The following is a 14,273-nucleotide window of genomic DNA, read 5'->3' on the forward strand; positions in this document are numbered from 1 at the left end:
TATTTATTATTATATAATTAACTATTATTTTATTTTAAATTTTAAATTATTTAATTATGTAATAATATATAAAATATATATATTTACATACTCAAATAAATACATATAATTTTATCATTTATCATATTTATAAAATTTTAACTTATTTAATATAATAATTATAGATTTAATTATTATATTTTAAATTATTTATATAATTTTATAATGATTAGCATTAATTACAATTAGGGATGACAAGAGTGAGTCAATGGGTGTTAGTCCAATGTCATGATTTTTTATAGATAGGGATTAAAACCACTATCAAGCGTGCTTACTTTTCTTTGGCGGAAAATGTGAGACAGCAAATGTAGCAATAACGTGGATGACTATGTACATCTGAATTTTGATGGAAGCAAGCAGTTTCTGAAATCTTCTCCATTCTTTTTCATTTTTCTTATGTAAGTTGGAAGTTGGAACAACCTTTGTCATTCCTACTTTGCTGCCTTTGGGAGCGTGACTCGCATGATGTTCACATTGAAATTTTAGGTCTACTAGTGTGACAAAGTTTCTGGCCATTTTGATGCTTGATTGGCGGCATTCGTACGTTTTCCCTCAAAGCATTGTACGGACCGAGAAGAACATTGGTGCCTGACTGGCTGCTTCGCTACGGTATTGACGTGTGATTTTGTACGAACGAGCCTGTTCAATGGACGTGATAATACAGTCAACATGATCCTTCTATGCAAGATCGTGCTTTTGGCCGACAATGGCAAGTGTTTTTCCTTTTGTTCAAAGGCTTTGAGAGGTATAATCCAAAATTTCTGTACAGGGATGTTTAACATTAAACAATATATGAGGTATGTTTTATGATTGTTACATAATAAAAATAAAAAAATTATATATATTAAATTAATATGATATAATAAATATATTATATATAAAAATATATAATTAATATAAATTAATATATTAGTTAGCCGGTAATGATCAGGATGGTTTAAGAGAGAGGAAAGCCAGAGGGAGAGATTTATAATTAGCAACTGTTTAATTGTTCAGTGGCAAGTTACACCAACAGTGATTTATAATTTGTAAAATAATCATGTTTAAATATAATAATAACCAATTACAGCCAAATCCACGTGAAGAAGGAAATAGAGAGAACGACAATTTGTCGTTTCATATTTGTCTGAAAGACTTTTTTTTTTCTACCTTTTAAATTTGAGAATTAAGTTTTTCCCAACCTCTATCAATTTTGGACGGTAACATTGACTACTTAAGGGTGTATTAGTAATTTAATAGTTTTCACAAAATTAAATTAAAATATATATTTTGAAAAGTTGGAAGCCTTGACTCATCAATGACGAGGGCTCATTGAACAAACTGAGCATTAGTGGACAAGGGCTGATGTCCAATTGATACACGAAATGTATAAGCAGAGGCTGATGAAGCTTTACGGCTACGCAACGGTGACAAATAGGGCCTGGATGTGATTTGAATTGGGTTAGTCTTGAAAATTAATTCAGATTAATTTAATTTAATTGAGTTAAATTTAAATTAAAAGATTTAATTTATTTTTTAATTTAAATTGAATTCAAATTAAAAGATGTTCGACTCAATTAGATTTAAATTTGAAATTTGAATCAGTACTTTAAATTTATAACTCGACTTTACTTGAATTTATTACCACATTATTGTTAATAATAAAAGATTACTTGAATATTTCATTACTTAATATACTAAACAAAATAAATATATACTAGCTTAAAACATATATTTTTTAATAAAATTATATACATAAATAATATATACAACTAATAATATGTTATATTGTGATTAAATATTATTTTATTTCTAATTTTAAACTATCTAATTATATAATAATATGTAATTAATTACGTATAAAATTGTATAAATTATTTATATACGTATATTTTTTAATAGTCATAAAAGAAGTTTAAGGGTTTTATTGACGATCTTATTGAATGTTGAAATTAAATATATCTTAATTTAAGTTAAATATTTTAAATAATTAGTTTAAATTTAATTGAACTGGCCAAAAAAATAATTAAAAGTGATAATATCATAAATAAATAATATTATTAATATCATCGTAAAATTAATAATATTATCGAGTGCATGAACAAAATCTTTAAATAAGAATTTGGATTGAATTCAAATAGATCAACCTAATTTAAAGTTCCAATTTAAATTAATTTTGAACGACAATTTAAAGACAGTGTCGGCTGTTGTCGCGCCTTAAGAGCCGCAACATTCTAGTAGGGAGAGAGAGTTATCAATTACTGTTACTTCTCGGCATCACTCTGTCAACTGACCCGAGTCAACTCAACAAATCATGACAGGTAACTTGAGAAGTGTGATCGTCGCTGTTGATGGCAGCGAGGAGAGCATGGACGCCCTAAGATGGGTGCTTGATAACCTCAAGCTCAGAGCCCCTGCCCTCGATTCCACCGACCCTCCCGGTTGCTTCACCATCCTCCACGTCCAATCTCCACCGTCCATCGCTACCGGGCTCAATCCCGGTGCCATCCCATTCGGTGGGCCCAGTTAAGCGCTGCTTCCTCTCTCTATCGCTAACATACTTCTATACTTCTGTAATTGTTTCGTAATTTCATTTTATTGGAGTTAAATTGGTCAACTTAAATGAGTGAATTCTTGAATCTTATTGACTTTGCTAGTTCAATATTTATTTTCAGCAGATTTGGAGGTACCTGCCTTTAGTGCTGCGATTGAAGCTCACCAGAGGAAAATTACAGAGGCGGTTTTGGAACATGCTTTGAAGATTTGCTCTGAAAAGAATGTGAGGATTCATTTATCACAATTTCTTTTTTATTGTTCAGGCTGTATTACTTTACTTTGACTCCGTTTGAGTTACAAATATGAACTAAAATCTTTTTAAGGTGTGGTTGAAATGAGAAATTTATCAAATGGCAAGATGACTTTGAATGGTTGGAAAAAAGGGACGAAAGAAAACTGTTCGTCATTTAATGGAAAATACTATTTGTTTTCTTTTAAAACCAAAAAGAAAAATTAGTATGGTTAACTATTAAAATTACTTCTATGAAAGTTAATAGCAAAGATTCACTTTGTAGGAATCATTAATAATGATAAATGTTGGGTTTCTCAGGGTATATATCTAATGGAAATATTCACAAAGTGACTCTCCATGGATAAGTTGTATAGAGTGTCTTTCGAAGTAATTTTGGTTTATATGATCATAAAAGTTATTTAATATGATTAAAAGGAACTTTTGTATCTGTTTTTGTCTCTTTGAATTAGACAAAGACCCCTTAAAAAAAAAAGAACTTTTTCGTGAAACACATTATTTAACAAAATGATTACTAATAGCGGACGGGGAATTGGCTTTTCAAAAATTGGTTTGTAGTGTTTCTGTCTATAAAAGTGCTCTTACTTGAAACAATTTGCTACAGAAGTACTTCCAGACGCTGTCAATGTTTAGTGTATTATTTGATCAATGAGTGCAAATTGAAAAACCAAATACCACGCATATAAACCGAAAAACCATCAATTTTCGGTTTCTTTTACAAGACAAAATGGAAATTGCAAAATATAAAAATTCATATGATACCATATTACTGATCAAGTCCTTGAATTCCTTTTATCTTTTAGTGCTGCCATGGTGAGGTTTGAATGGCTCGTGAGCATTGGTTAGATTGTATCTGTGCTGTACCAGTGGATAGGAGCCAAGCGTTTGCTAGTATTTACAGAAATCCTTGTCATCAAATTTAGTGATAGTGTATATATACTTTCATTTCCAAACATTATGTGTGTTAATATTATTTCAGGTGAATGTCAAAAGCCAAGTAGTGGTTGGGGATCCAAAGGAAAAGATTTGTGAAGTCGTTGAGAAATTACATGCTGATTTGCTCGTGATGGGCTCTCATGCCTTTGGCCCTATCAAGAGGTATTCAACTTTGGAAGATGGTTTTACTGTAAATTAATTAATAGCAGCATCACATTCTAGTTACAAACTAACTTGTTTCTTTGGCAATCTGTTAAATTGGTAGTCAACCGGTGCTGGTCATAGGATTGAAAGTCCCATTTGATGCTATTTCTCTTTAAGATATTATGTTCACATCTGTTCACTCTAAAATGGTGTGGGAAAGGTTATCTAGGCATGTGTGAGAACCATGCCTTCTCTGTTCTAACAAAATATTTAACTGGTTTGGTTCATTTGTTGTAGTAATTTGCCTTTACATGTAAAAGAATCTGCCTTGTAACAAAACGTTGCTGTCCTTTCTTGAACAAGCCTTGCTGAGTTGCAGGCTTGATCAGGCCTTTTATTCTAGGGAACAGGGGAAGGTTCTGTGAAGTCTCTGGAAATCATTACTGAACCATATTATCAGTTGTTCAACGTTACCGTTCAAAAAATGAAACAAAAGCCTCTCCTATAGCATGGACTAAATAAACGTGGGTCCATGTGGTTTAAAATCAATTAACTTCTGAAATTTGTTATAAACATAAATGACATGCTCAGATTTCTTTCAAAAATCTCCACTGGAGTTTGTTAAAGACTTCAATGTGGGAAAGGTTATTAACCTTTTCCAGATTGAAGGTTCATGCCATACAATAGAGAAGGTTAGCGATACTTTCTAAAACTTTTTTTTTTTGGGTAAGTAATTCAAATCAAGGTTTCACAAGTGTGACAAAGACTTGAACTTAGGTTTTCTCCTTGAAAGTTCTAATACTCTACCAGTTTTGCTAACCTTTGATATTTTATATTTTCTAAAACTTGTGTATAAGTTTTTTTTAGTATTGTAGGACTGGGTTCAACTTAAAGTTGTATTCAAGCAACCAATAATATTTTCAATATGCGAAGGACTTTTGAACTGTCTGAATGTTAACAGGATGTTTTTGGGAAGCGTAAGCAACTATTGTGCCAACCATGCAGCATGCCCAGTAATTGTAGTTAAGGGAAAGGGTGCAACCTCTTAAGCATAAGTAGGTATGTTCTGGCTTCTCTATTTGAGAAATTCTTACACCATTTCACATGTCTTGTCTTCTGTTGTGGACACGGTTTACGCTGACATCTATAAGTCATGAAGTGAGGATCAACATAGTTTGATAATTACTAGGCAACTAAAATGAAAAAGTGGGGATAAGTTTGGTTTGTTGTGATTAGGAAATTATGATGAAAAGCCATGCAGCAAACCAAAATAAGCTTTTGAGAAGTAATGGAAGAAATTCTGGAACGCTTATCTAATCACAAAGGGCTTAATAAACATGGGAAAACAAAAGGAAACTCAGTGAACGCTTGTCTTCCAAAGATGATTATTTACACCACCTATGAAAGTGGTACATGTTCTCTAACTGTTTTATTCACATTTTACGTTAAAGTTGTGAGAGCTTGCATTTCTGAGCCCAGAACTTGTTTTCTTGCCTGAGGATAAACTTTCTGGTGACTTTGTTGGAACAAAACTATATTTTGTCTATGCCTTTGTATGTTAGATGGGCTGTGCTATGTCTTTAATGTTGCCTTGTCTTCCAAACAGTGAATTTAGTCCAAACTTAAGGACTTGTGTATACGTTTGATCTAGATTTAAGCTTATGTTAATCTGCTTACATCTTTGTACAGGGTGATACTGGTGAGTGAATTCATGTTTAATGGAGTGCTAATGTGATGGATAACCAGGATTGTTGGGATTTTGTGTGTCTGGGTTGTGGGCTTGTAGTTTGGTACCTGCTTTTGAGCTACGCAATATGCTTGCATTTGTGTATCATATGCAGTGGTTTTAATGAGGAAAATTTGGGTATGATGTCTTTCTTGTCTGTGTTGTTGTACATGTATGTAAAAATGTCAGATTTCATCTTTTTGTATTCATTAATTCAATTCTGGTGACTATTGTTGCTGTAAAATTAGTTCAAGGTGGTCATAAGCTTTCTGTGGCTATGGGGGCTGCGGAGTGGTGGCTCTTCCCTGGTCTCTGTGTTCCTTCATTTCTTTAACGCCGGATGAGTTCCACTATCATGATTAAACATAGACATTGTTTATAGTGAACGCGTCAAGTCATTCAATAAAACTATGTGTATACATTTTCAAATACATAATTAAATATACATATAATATGTTATTATATAATAGAGTGATTTTAAATTAAAAATACAATAATATCCAATCATATGATGATATATTATCTATATATCTAATTGTGTATTCAGAAATGTGTACATAGCTTTACTCCAAGTCATTACCCAGTTTGCCTATCTTCAAATATGAGAATTGTTACATACGGTCTTAATGGCACACTTTATAATTTGTGGAGGAAGCATAATTTTTTTTTGAAATTAAATTTTAACAATTTTAAAATATGTGAGAAATTACAACCAGTGAGTGGTGGAAACTTGATTTTGTCTTTTTTTTTTTTTAAATCCCTGTTTTTCCCTCTTCTTTTCGCTCTTATATTTCTCATTTTTCCCTTTTTCCTTTCAAACTGTCTTTCTTCTCATATAATGGTGTGAGTTCTATCAAATTGCCGTAAAATCAGAGTGTTGCCAATGGATAATACTATAATATGATTGATTCACCAAACTACAAATTTAAACAATTTGTTAATGGAAATATCATAGGAAAGAATGGTAGTCAAATTATGTATCATATTATGTATCAAAATTTTAATTCTTTATATCATATATTTATCGCATTATACTATAAGTTTTTTAAAAAATAAAATATTGAAATATTAAAAAAATAATTAAAAGTTTTAGTTAATATATCATAATTTTGAAAAATATTATAAACATCTTTAAAAATTTAAAATTTCTCATATACAATTTTATTATATCATTATTTTTATAAAAAATAAAAAATGTATTAATATATATCGATAATATGTATTGATATATATGATGTGATATATTCATTGTATATTTAATTATATATTTTTTATTTATATCATACCAAATTATGTCGTAAAATGATAATAACTATGTATGAAAGGTTTAATGGTATATACTAGATCGATATCAATTAAATCAATTATTGCTATAAGGATTATTTTGATAATTTCTTTTTTTTTATCAGTTCAATTACAAGCGGTTTCTTTATTATTTTTTTTCCCTTTCTTTTCTTTTTTTTTTAAACATTTTTCACATTAAACAAATAATTAGCCATAAATTCATATGCATATTACAAGATTTAACTTATACACATTCTTTTGCCAACAAAACTTACAGAATAATTTTAACAATTGTTTTGCAGCTTGCTCTGGTCAACTCGCTCTCTCAACGGCTCAACCCCACCATTGATGGACTGCAACACCCTCGTCCGTCAGCCTCCCATACAAAGCCAAACACTCCCAGTAAGCCCTGCTTCCCCCTTTTTCTTTGTTTGATTGTCCTTTATTTTTAGTCCTGCACTCCAAGAAAAGTTCATCTACCAACCTAATAGCCTTGCTTTTCAGCATCTCCTCTACTACTTCTGCCTCTGCCTTCATCACCACATACTCTTCCTCCTTCACATTATTTCTCAACCAGCTCGACATCCCTCCTTCCTCTGTTGCTTCAACGCCCTCCCTTGCTGCCGCCGACAACTCCTCCGTCATTGTCTCAATCTTGTACGTCTCAAAATGAAGATTCCTTGTTGGGTAATTCTTCAAAAACCATTCTGTGCCTGTTGCTTTTTTATCGTGCCAAGGCAAAACGACGTCGATAAACACACGTCGAGGGTAGCTCTCAAGCGTGTCACCTGTTAAATCTGGTAGATATCTTGGTCTATTGAGATATCTTCTCGATCTTCCTGAGGCGGCTCGTGGGGGTTCCAGGAGGACATCTTCTAGATTCCTCAATGCAGCTTTCTTTTCATCTAATGTGGACAAAAGCCGTCTGCTTGTTGCAGAGTTTGCTTCAGTCATATTGTCTAGTTTTCTCATAGCTATAATGTTCGAATCAAATCGTCTTACGTAAACAATTTTGTAGTGCAATGGCTTATCAAATACAAAGGACGGATTTTGAGTCATTTCAATGGCAGCAAGACCCCCTATTGCGAGGGTTCGGTCAATGAATTCTGCATTTTCATGGAAGTTATTCGCGAACACAAAGTCAAATGATTCATTTGGAATTGCTTTTTGTCTCTCAAAATCGTTTGCAGAGATGACATCCAAATGATTTTCCATTACGATGTGAAAATTATAAATAGCATCTTCATCACCGTTGCCCAAAAGGAGAGCTTTTTGTCCTGGTTTCAAGGATGCCTTCATTCTTCAAATCATGGAAGAGCGATGACAATAGTTCAAAGTTAAGTGAATCAGAGGCGATCTGAGGACCAAGTAGACCGGCTAAGTCAAAATTTAAGGATCTTCCTAAAATGGAGCCTATCCAAGGGAATGAACCAAGGAGGCATAACAAAAACAACAATGGAGCCACCAGCTTCAAAGCCCTTAAATCAGACAGCCTGATGATCAAATATTTATCTCTTTGCTTACCAGCATTATCACCAGCACCACCCAGCAATGCTCCATACTTCTTTTGGCGTTTGGCTTTGACGCCTTGCAGAAGTTGTATTGCCATGTTGAAAACACAAATTTTTTATATTTCGAACCGATAATTTTACTTAAAACAGAGTATTTATATCACAAAAAAAAAAAAAAAAATCAAAAGACAAGATTAAAAAGAAAGCTATTTAAGAATTGGACTTGAGGTGAAACAATGCAAACTTAGCGAGTGCAAAACCTGGCTGCTGTGTGATTTCCACCCACAAGAGCCACACGGTTGCTTTTTAGTTTACAGCATAGTAACATCAACTGATCCATCCTCTCCACCTCCATTATTATTTTCATGCATGCCCAGATCGATGAACTATTTTTTACTCTTTCTATTTATTTTCTCATCATCTGGGCTTATTATGTAAACCACTAAAAAATCATGCAGGAAGGGAAACCCACTAGAGAAATGTTTGATTCTTTCTGTTTATTTTCTCTTACTGGGATGGGTTGATTGAATGCGATGATGAAGAATTTATGGGAAAGGAAGAATTCATATACAAGTTTAAAAACAAAAAGGGCATAAATTTGTATTGGTAAGATTAGTTGAAGTTGGAGCAACAACAGATGAGTTTTACCATTATTTTTAGACAATTGTTTCTGGTTAAATAAATGAATGGAGCATAGCTATCCTTCTAAGAGTTTGGCGTAACCTCGCGAATTTTGGGTTGTCACTGCTGATCAAACAGATTTCTATGGATGATGGATTCATGGTATATGTTTTTGTCCCATTCATAAATAGCTTCAGAGTGAATCACGATGCCCACCCAAGGTTTAGTTTAAAAGCGTTTTCCACCCTTAGTTAGCATTATTAACACTTTCCTGCTTAAATCAAACATAACTAACATCTTTTCACGAAACAACAATTTTAGGAAGTGAAATTACTATTTTATCCCTACTATTTTATTTTCAAAATTATTATATAATACTAAATTAACAAGAAGTTTCTTATTTTTTCTTTGTCATCTTCCTCCCTTCTCTCTTTCTATAGATATGGGCATTTTTGTGGTATGATCGTATATCAAATGATAAAATATAATTTTTGAAAATATTGAAGATCTTTTTTAAAATTTAAGGGGTTATTTAAAAATTAAAAAAAGTTTGGGGTCTTTTGGAAAAATTTGAACTATCATGTAATGTGTTATTTACACTTACTAAGAGTGAAAAATGTTATTAGTTAGACTACCAATTATATCATTTAGTGATGCCTCCACGCATCCAACTATCAGGGTAAGTTGGTTTTTAGCAACATGATTAAACTATCCCATAAGAGACTCATTGTGATATATTTTGGTAGCTTTACAATCCATGGTATTCTTCCATCTTCTTCCACAAGGAGCCATAAAAAAAAGTGTTTTATTGGTAATTTGGTGAAAGAAAAGTGTTTTTGTTAAAAAAAAAAGGGTTACTTTTCGAGTTCCAACATCGAATTATTGATATGAAAAATCACACCAAAGAGAAGTACACCAAAATTTAGGGTACAATTCAACACAAGAAACAATTAAGACAATAACAAGCATAATTTTTTATAACCTGGAAGTCTACATTCACCATTATACAATTCAACATCTTATAAATGCATACAAGTGGTATGTCTAGTTGCTAATTGTGAAGTTGGTCAATTTTTCAATACTATTCCCATGCATTTGGCTATGGCAAAGTCTACTTGTACAACACAACACAACACATTCATAATTTTTTAAAAGAATCATACACCTTTCTTTCAGAGGTGGTTTTGATATTTTTTTTTTAGGGATAAATGATAATTTCAAGGGGGTATACCTATTTTTTTAAAACTCGTGGGTGTATCCAAATTTTACATTTCTCTTATTGATAATCTTGGGTAGCTAACAAATTTTAAAGGAGACATCATCATCGACGTAACATGTCACTTTGGCCAAGTGGGTTAGGCATGTGCCTACTAAGTGCATACATAATAAGGTAATCATACTTGTGGCGTGCACAAAAATCAGATCGATGCAATCATCAAATACCAATTCTGATTTCTACTTATAATCAAACTTAACAAGGTGGGTGTTTTTGTTTGAAGGTGGTGAAACTGATACTATGCAGATATGTTTTAAAGGAACTAAAACTAATTCAAGAACTAGATCCAAAACCAAAGATACTATTCTGGAAGAATGGAGAGAGAAATGAATTTGATTAAAATGACTTATTAAAAATCAAGATATTTTTGCTTATTATTTATACTACGCTAGAAAATTACACACTGGCCCTTTTACATTTTACATACGACAATTAAGTCCTGTTGACTTAACAAGGTCCTCAACATTTGATTTGGTGCATTTTCACTCAAAGTACTCTAATATTCCCTCTTCTGCTATATTTGAAGTCCAAAATTGATGGATTTTGACAACATTTCAAATAATATTGAATTGGTCGGTTGAACCGGTCAAAACAAAAATCAGTAGGACAACCGATTCAATAACCGATCCGATTTTAAAAACCTTGTTTAAATCAACCATATATACATGAGAATCATTATTTCTGTTGTCTCTGAAAATGAGAGGAAGATGCCTTTCCACCAATGAAATAGGCTTCTACTACGAAAGCGGGCTCTAAAACTGTAGATACGCGCAGTTCATTTCGTGTGATTTATTTGTTTGCCCTCTTTTATGGCCCATGCTTGACCTTTGTTGCTGCTTTCATCGCTCCTGTTGTTGGTTCCCCTTTTATTTTGCAATAACTACAACGCCAAATGACTATTTCCCACCCAAGGTTCTCAAGTTTCCACCATTTAACTATAGAAACACTAAACACCTACCCATGACCGATTAGATTTAACAAAACCCTAACGGTAGTAAGGGTAAAATAGTCATTTTCGTTATAATATTAAAAATAAACTAAAATAGAATCTATTTTACCCCCCTAAACTTTAAAAACTAAAATTTTTCCCTAGCCTAAGTTTTAAAAAATCACCGTTTCACCTTAGGGTTTAGTTTTGAAATCTCCGACGACCTCTTTCTTCCCATTTGGACGTCTGATCGGAGTCGAAGAAGTCGTGGAAGACGAAGAACTTCGTCATTCGTCTTCCCAATCGTTGTCGTCTTCGTCGTCTGGGAAGACGATTTCTCTTCTCAGACGACTTTTCTCTGTGTCGGATGCATAGTGCAAGAGTTGAGAGCGGCCGTCGGTGGAAGAGAAACCGTCGAGAGGGGAAGACGACCGGTGATGGCGCCAGAGAAAGTAAAATGGTTTGGAAATAAACCCTAGGGGGGGAAATGTAATTTTTTTCAAACTTAGCTTATGGAAAAAATATTAGTTTTTAAACTTTTAGGGGAAAAATGAGATTAAATTTACTACCGTTAGAGTTTTGTTAAATCTAATCGGTCATGAGTGGGTTTTTGGTGTTTCCATAATTAAAAGGTGAAAACTTGAGAAAACATCAAACCTTGGATGGGAAATAGTCGTTTGGCCTAACTACAATCATGGAAACTCACCTTTTTTGAATTTCTGCAATTGATTCAACTTACTTGGGAAGAGAAACATTCTCACTGGTGTTGCTAAAACCATAAATGAACACTTTCTGAAGTGGAAGTAAAAAAACAATTATGGGTAAATGAAAGAATCAAACATGATAAATTCCGGACACACATTTTGAATAAGGCTCCTGACTCTTATAAATTAGCCAATTTCAATTTTGATTTTGGATACTCAGACGCCCTCACTACAAATCCCCTAACTCATTATTGCTTTTTGGATGTTTATTTGGCCTTGGGGTTTTAGGGAGTCAAATTGTAAATATTAACACCTTAAATAATATTACATGTTTAAATAAATTGTATAAATTTATTTATGTCCAATTAAATGACTTTAAAATTAAAAAAAGTTATACTCAATTTCAAACTGTTATTTCAGTTTTAATTGATAAATTTATGTATCTACGTAGTTTTATTCTAACACCTGTCATTTCTTTAATTGGTGTATGTTTTTTTTCTTTAAATTCCAAATACAATTGAGTTTCGCTTTTTATAGTATCTTATTATTCTATCCAAAGTTAACTAATCCAAATTTTTTACATGAGATTATGTTTCTCGGATCATTACCATACAACAAAACATTCTTAGAATCAATCCACGTGTCCTACCAATAACACTTCCATCTTCATTTCTTTAATTTAATTTCAATGGTTATGTATGAATATTATCCCCGCGGACGGTAAATATACTTGGAGACCACCTTTTATTCCAAATTTTTAGAGTTTTACCTTTAAACTGAAAACATCCCATAAAATGGGATTTGTTTTCAGATTGAATATTTTTTAGCCAAAGTTATGGGGGCTTAAGATTCTGATCTGATGGTTAAGACTTAAGACTAAAGTCCAGTCCTGACAAGAATGTTAACAAAACTAATTGACGGCAGTTGTGATTAGGCCATTTTAAAATCACAGATGCTGTGAATGTAGAACCATTAGTCATAGATTAGGGTTTGAGTCAAACAAACACGTACCTGTGCTGTAGACCACCAAACAGCCGCGTATTCGTCCTCTTCCTCCCTCTTTCCCCTTTCTCTCCTTCTCACTATAAATAATTTTCAGATCTCTTCATTCTTCACAACCCCATTAACCACCCTTTCAACGTTTTACTCTTACAGATCTTTGCTCAGTTTTCTCCTTTTCAATTAATCAAAAGCTTAAGCTAAAATGGGTGCCAAAGGTTTCGTTGAAGGCGGTGTTGCCTCGATTGTGGCTGGCTGCTCCACTCACCCTCTCGATCTCCTCAAAGTTCGTATGCAACTCCAAGGTGAAAATCTCCCCATTCCAAACCTTAACCAACAACACGTCCATTCACTCCGCCCTGCTTTGGCTTTTCAATCTACTTCCGCCGCTAATTCCTTTCATATTCCTCTTTCAACTCCTCAGCCGCGGCCTCCACGCGCCGGCCTCGTCTCTGTTGGCATGCGGATCGTCCAAACCGAAGGCGTTGCCGCTTTATTCTCTGGTGTGTCCGCCACCGTGCTCCGCCAAACACTCTATTCCACCACTCGCATGGGCCTCTACGATGTACTTAAACTGAAGTGGACTAATAAAGACACAAACAATATGCCTCTGACTAGAAAAATAGCTGCCGGTTTAATCGCCGGAGGAGTCGGAGCGGCAGTTGGTAATCCCGCTGACGTGGCGATGGTTCGAATGCAAGCCGACGGTCGGCTCCCTCTCGCTCAGCGCCGTAACTACACGAGCGTGATCGACGCCATTACGCGAATGTCAAAACAGGAAGGAGTTATTAGCCTGTGGCGCGGATCATCGCTTACAGTGAACCGAGCGATGATCGTGACGGCTTCACAGTTAGCGTCGTACGATCAGATCAAGGAGACAATATTGGACAAGGGAATAATGAGTGATGGATTGGGCACTCACGTGACGGCGAGCTTCTCGGCGGGCTTCGTGGCTGCAGTTGCGTCGAATCCAATAGATGTTATAAAAACGAGAGTTATGAACATGAAGGTTGACGCCGGAATGAAGCCGGCTTATAGTGGGGCAATCGATTGCGCGTTGAAGACTGTTAGGGCTGAGGGGCCTATGGCCCTATACAAAGGATTTATTCCGACGATTTCCAGACAGGGACCATTTACTGTGGTGCTGTTTGTGACACTTGAGCAAGTCAGGAAATTGACCAGAGACTTTTAATTATTTACATTGTGATGATGACGAAAATTTATTTATTTAATTGTTTTATTAATCTTTCTTTAATGGCCATTCATTCAATTCTTGACACCGAGATTTCTGAATATTAAGCAAGTTATATAATACAGCTT

General features: G+C 33.9%; 3 protein-coding genes across 6 annotated transcripts; 2 read left to right on the forward strand and 1 right to left on the reverse strand.

Moving 5' to 3' along the window:
- Window positions 1-2,188: 2,188 nt before the first annotated feature.
- Window positions 2,189-6,061, forward strand: LOC123228633 (universal stress protein PHOS34). Of its 4 annotated transcripts, none has more exons than XM_044654069.1 (5): window positions 2,189-2,543; window positions 2,694-2,797; window positions 3,804-3,922; window positions 4,866-4,959; window positions 5,594-6,061. In XM_044654069.1, the coding sequence occupies exons 1-4, from the start codon at window positions 2,333-2,335 to the stop codon at window positions 4,951-4,953; spliced, it is 522 nt and encodes a 173-aa protein (XP_044510004.1). In that variant the 5' UTR covers window positions 2,189-2,332; the 3' UTR covers window positions 4,954-4,959; window positions 5,594-6,061. The 4 variants fall into 4 exon arrangements, with proteins under 4 accessions (XP_044510004.1, XP_044510003.1, XP_044510006.1 ...); XM_044654068.1 differs by having other exon boundaries at window positions 2,191-2,543; window positions 4,866-4,963; XM_044654071.1 differs by having other exon boundaries at window positions 2,193-2,543; window positions 2,697-2,797.
- Window positions 6,062-7,247: 1,186 nt separating this feature from the next.
- On the reverse strand, window positions 7,248-8,129 carry LOC123229641. The gene has a single exon (XM_044655563.1). The coding sequence runs from the start codon at window positions 8,127-8,129 to the stop codon at window positions 7,248-7,250; it is 882 nt and encodes a 293-aa protein (XP_044511498.1).
- A 4,874-nt stretch (window positions 8,130-13,003) lies between these two features.
- On the forward strand, window positions 13,004-14,230 carry LOC123229096 (mitochondrial uncoupling protein 5-like). The gene has a single exon (XM_044654676.1). The coding sequence runs from the start codon at window positions 13,159-13,161 to the stop codon at window positions 14,143-14,145; it is 987 nt and encodes a 328-aa protein (XP_044510611.1). The 5' UTR covers window positions 13,004-13,158; the 3' UTR covers window positions 14,146-14,230.
- Window positions 14,231-14,273: the final 43 nt, after the last annotated feature.

This window comes from Mangifera indica, chromosome 11 (genome assembly GCF_011075055.1).
Source record: "Mangifera indica cultivar Alphonso chromosome 11, CATAS_Mindica_2.1, whole genome shotgun sequence".
Lineage (NCBI taxonomy): Eukaryota > Viridiplantae > Streptophyta > Magnoliopsida > Sapindales > Anacardiaceae > Mangifera > Mangifera indica.

Coding starts and splice junctions, on each gene's coding strand:
- LOC123229096 (XM_044654676.1), top strand. CDS start 13,159: ATGGGTGCCAAAGGTTTCGTTGAAGGCGGTGTTGCCTCGATTGTGGCT.
- LOC123228633 (XM_044654069.1), top strand. CDS start 2,333: ATGACAGGTAACTTGAGAAGTGTGATCGTCGCTGTTGATGGCAGCGAG. Junction 2,544..2,693: donor CATCCCATTCGGTGGGCCCA/GTTAAGCGCTGC, acceptor ATTTATTTTCAG/CAGATTTGGAGGTACCTGCC. Junction 2,798..3,803: donor AGATTTGCTCTGAAAAGAAT/GTGAGGATTCAT, acceptor ATATTATTTCAG/GTGAATGTCAAAAGCCAAGT.
- LOC123229641 (XM_044655563.1), bottom strand. CDS start 8,129: ATGGAAAATCATTTGGATGTCATCTCTGCAAACGATTTTGAGAGACAA.